Below are 3,886 nucleotides of genomic sequence, written 5' to 3' on the forward strand. Positions count from 1 at the left end.
TCTTTTTGTCTGGTCATGCATGTGCATGCTAATAATACTGATTACTTTGATCACTTTCTTCTTTTACTTTTGCAGAGAGAGACAAAATAATCGAAAGACACTTATTCCATGTGTTGGAGATCGATGGACCAGCAGGCCACAGCACTCACAAACCAGTAGTAGTACACACGCACACCACACACTGCAACACCAGCAGGCAAGCATATAGAGGCCGGAATGGCCGTCACATTGCATTGCATGCTCAGACTAGCAGGCATATACATGCATGTGCATGTGTTGGAGTTTCAGTTTCCTAGCTAGCTTGGTACACATCAATTTATTTGGAGAGGAGGCGCCAAATTCACCGGCAGCCGGCAGGAAAGAAACTGACAGGTACATTGCGCCACTTCTCTAGCTAGCTCACATGCATGTGCGTGTTTCCTTATTTTATTTACTCTCCATTGACAAATTAAACAAGTGTTGTTTCGAGTACATTTGTTCATGTCTTGTGGAAACCAAGGATTTTTCGTTTATATAATAAAACGCTAATGAATTGTTCATCATCATAACCTTTTGCGTGTGTTCTTCATTCTAGGTATAAAGTGTGTGCAAACACACAATTGAGTTGAGTATATAAACAAGGTCCTTGATATTTTCTTATAAGAAAATAAAACAAAGACATTCATATACATGCGCGCGCGCACACACACTCATCTATACAAATGTACGGATTAAACTCGAATGGATAGTTTTCACCGTAAGTAATCTAATCAGCTGACCTACACTCAACTTGCTCTTTATTTTTATTCTTTATCATGCATTTAATTTGTTTCAAGACAAACTATTAACCAGTGGTATTAAAATTGCATCGTTCTTTGACATGACAAAATCTCAGTCAACTGAGTCGTTCTTGACGTGACAGAATCTCAGTCAACGAAGTAGAATATTATATAGCAAAAAATAAATTCATAGTTAAAAAAATAATTCACAAAGAATTTATAGTTTTTTCTATCGTTAAAAAATGACAAAACTGCATGTTAACTGAACAATAACAAGACATCTGAGATATAGGAGTGAATGAGTAAAGTAGAAACACACTTGCTGCATTGACCAATTGTTGATGAATATGCATGCATGCATGTCCAGCTGGTAGCGGCGGCCGGCGGCAGCGACGATGGGTTTCAACCCTCCGGTGCCACAGCAGGACAGCGACTGGGAGATCCGTGCAGCGGTGCTGGTGAGCCTGCTCCTCCAGGTGTTTCTCATCTTCGTGGGCCCCATGCGCAAGCGCTCCTCCTCCCCGATACCCCGCTTCACCGTCTGGTCCTGCTACCTCCTCGCCGACTGGGTCGCCGACCTCGCCCTCGGCCTCCTCCTCAACAACATGGGCAACATCGGCGGCGGCGGCGGCAACTCCTCGTCCAGCTTCGGCCTCAAGCGCGGCGGTGGAGGTGGCACGGGCAACAACGGCAGCAGCGGCAGCAGCAGCCCCATCATCTTCGCGTTCTGGACGCCGTTCCTGCTGCTCCACCTAGGCGGGCCAGACACCATCACCGCCTACTCGCTGGAGGACAACGAGCTGTGGCTCCGCCACCTCATCGGCCTCCTCTTCGAGCTCTTCTCCGCCTGTGTCATCTTCTTATGCTCCCTGAACGGCAACCCCATGATCCACGCCACCTTGCTCATGTTCGTCGTCGGCATCATCAAGTACGGCGAGCGCACCTACTCCCTCTACTCCGGCAGCGTCAACGGCTTCCGCAACAAGATCCTCGACCCGCCGGAACCCGGGCCCAACTACGCCAAGCTCATGACGGAGTTCGACTCCAAGAAGAAGGCCGGCCTGGTCGTCGAGATCGACATAGCCAATGGCGAGGCCGAGGAGGCACACAAGAAGATGGAGGAGCTAGAGACGACGCGGCTGGTGCTGAATACCGACAAGAGCGTGGAGGCTCGGGCGTACGAGTTCTTCCTCGTCTTCCGGCGCCTCTTCGTGAACCTCATCCTCAGCTTCAAGGAGCGGCGGCAGAGCCAGGCCTTCTTCCTGCAGCGCCCTGACATGAAGGCGAGCGAGGCGTTCGAGGTGATCGAGGCGGAGCTCAACTTCATCTACGACATGGTGTACACCAAGGCGCCCGTCGCCTACAGCAGCTGGCACGGCTGGGGCTGGCCGGGCTGGGTCCTCCGCTGCATCTGCTCCTGCTGCCTCGTCTCCGCGCTCGTCATCTTCTTCTTCCTCGACAAGCCTGGGCACCAGATCCTGCCCGTCGACGTCGGCATCACGTACGCGCTGCTGCTGGGCGGGCTGGCGCTCGACGCGGCGGCGCTGCTCATGATCTTCTTCTCCAACCGCGCCCAGGTGTACCTGGAGGAGCGGCCGCGGCTGGGCTGCCTGGCGAGGCTGAGGAAGGTCACCAAGCGGTGGCAGACACGGCGATGGTCGGGGAAGACCTCGCAGCTGAACCTCATCACTCACTCCCTGGGCAAGCCTGCCCATGCCGTGTGCTGTCTCTGTCTCAACAGGGTCGCCGACTTCCTGGGCCTCGACGACATCGTCGACGACTTCGTCTTCATACGCCGCGTTAGGCTCAACAAGAGGGACAAGACCAAGTTCTGCAGCTGGCTTCGCAGCTTTGGCAGGTGCGTCCGGGAGAAGCTCATCAAGCCACGTGTTCCCAGGTGCTGCGATAAGTCGGGTGTACACGACAAGGCAGACGACACGGAGGAGTCACGTCTATTGGACTTCATCTTCGATGGTCTCAAAGGCTCGGCTCAGAAGCTGCATGACAAGAGCGAGATCATGGAGGTGTGCAGCCGCCGGGGCAAGGGTGTCGTCGACCGCCTTGACCTTGAGAAGGAGATCAAAAGGCTCACGGGTGACGACGACGCCGATAAGAAGGCCAAGTTCGACCTCATCATGGACAGCGTGACGAGCAAGGACTTCGACGAGTCCCTGCTGCTGTGGCACATCGCCACCGACCTGTGCCGCCACAAGGACAGGCATGTCGCGTCGACGAAAGACACCCCACGGTTTCGAGCCATCGCCAAGACCTTGTCAGAGTACATGCTGTACCTGCTCATCAAGCAGCCGGGCATGCTGTCGGAGACGGCGGGCATCGGGCTGCTCCGCTACCGGGACACGCGCGCGGAGGCGCAGAGGTTCTTCGGCTCCATGGCGGCGTGGAACCCTGACCACGACCACGACGACGCGCGGAGGATGCTGCTCAGCGTCAACACCACACGGAAGCCTGCGGAGGTGAAGGGCGACCGGAGCAAGTCGGTGCTGTTCGACGCGGTCATCCTGGCCAAGGTGCTCCGGGAGCTGGACGAGGCGCTCATGTGGGAGCTGGTCACGGGGGTGTGGGGGGAGATGCTGACGTACGCGGCGGGCAAGTGCCGGGGGAGCATGCACGTCCGGCAGCTCAGCCGCGGCGGCGAGCTCGTCACGCTCGTCTGGTTCCTCATGGCGCACATGGGGCTCGGCGACATGTACCAGATCCAGGAGGGGGACGCCAAGGCCAAGCTCATCGTCAAAGACCAGTAGTAGCGTAGGAAGCTCAGCTCGCTCATCTTCTATATATGCGTGTTCATTCCCTTCCCTTTCCATCGTTGCTCATTTATCAAGCGTTGAGTATTATCACACTGATTATCTGGCTGTTTGCTTGTCGCTAGTCATCCATCAGCATCAGCTGGGACCATAATAAAAGTTTGTTTTTATATACATCCTATTATATATGCTAAACTCGGAAGGCGACTCACACCATTGGACGGCTAGTATATATGTTGTTCAGCTCTTATTCAAGTTTAGCTTGCACCATCTTCATTCATTCTTTTCACTCTCATGTCCTTCCCTGAAATCGATGCTTGCGTTAGTGTTTATGGCGGCCAAAAGTACTTGTTCCACCATAAA

General features: G+C 53.9%; 1 protein-coding gene across 1 annotated transcript; it reads left to right on the forward strand.

The window, feature by feature from the left end:
* The first annotated feature begins 234 nt into the window (after positions 1–234).
* LOC136550767 (uncharacterized) lies at positions 235–3,593 on the forward strand. Its single transcript, XM_066542364.1, has 2 exons — positions 235–372; positions 1,126–3,593. The coding sequence occupies exon 2, from the start codon at positions 1,154–1,156 to the stop codon at positions 3,518–3,520; it is 2,367 nt and encodes a 788-aa protein (XP_066398461.1). The 5' UTR covers positions 235–372; positions 1,126–1,153; the 3' UTR covers positions 3,521–3,593.
* The last annotated feature ends 293 nt before the right edge of the window (positions 3,594–3,886 follow it).

Source organism: Miscanthus floridulus, chromosome 4 (genome assembly GCF_019320115.1).
Source record: "Miscanthus floridulus cultivar M001 chromosome 4, ASM1932011v1, whole genome shotgun sequence".
NCBI classification, from domain to species: domain Eukaryota; kingdom Viridiplantae; phylum Streptophyta; class Magnoliopsida; order Poales; family Poaceae; genus Miscanthus; species Miscanthus floridulus.

Excerpts from the sequence above, each read along its gene's own strand:
- LOC136550767 (XM_066542364.1), top strand. The coding sequence starts at position 1,154 with ATGGGTTTCAACCCTCCGGTGCCACAGCAGGACAGCGACTGGGAGATC.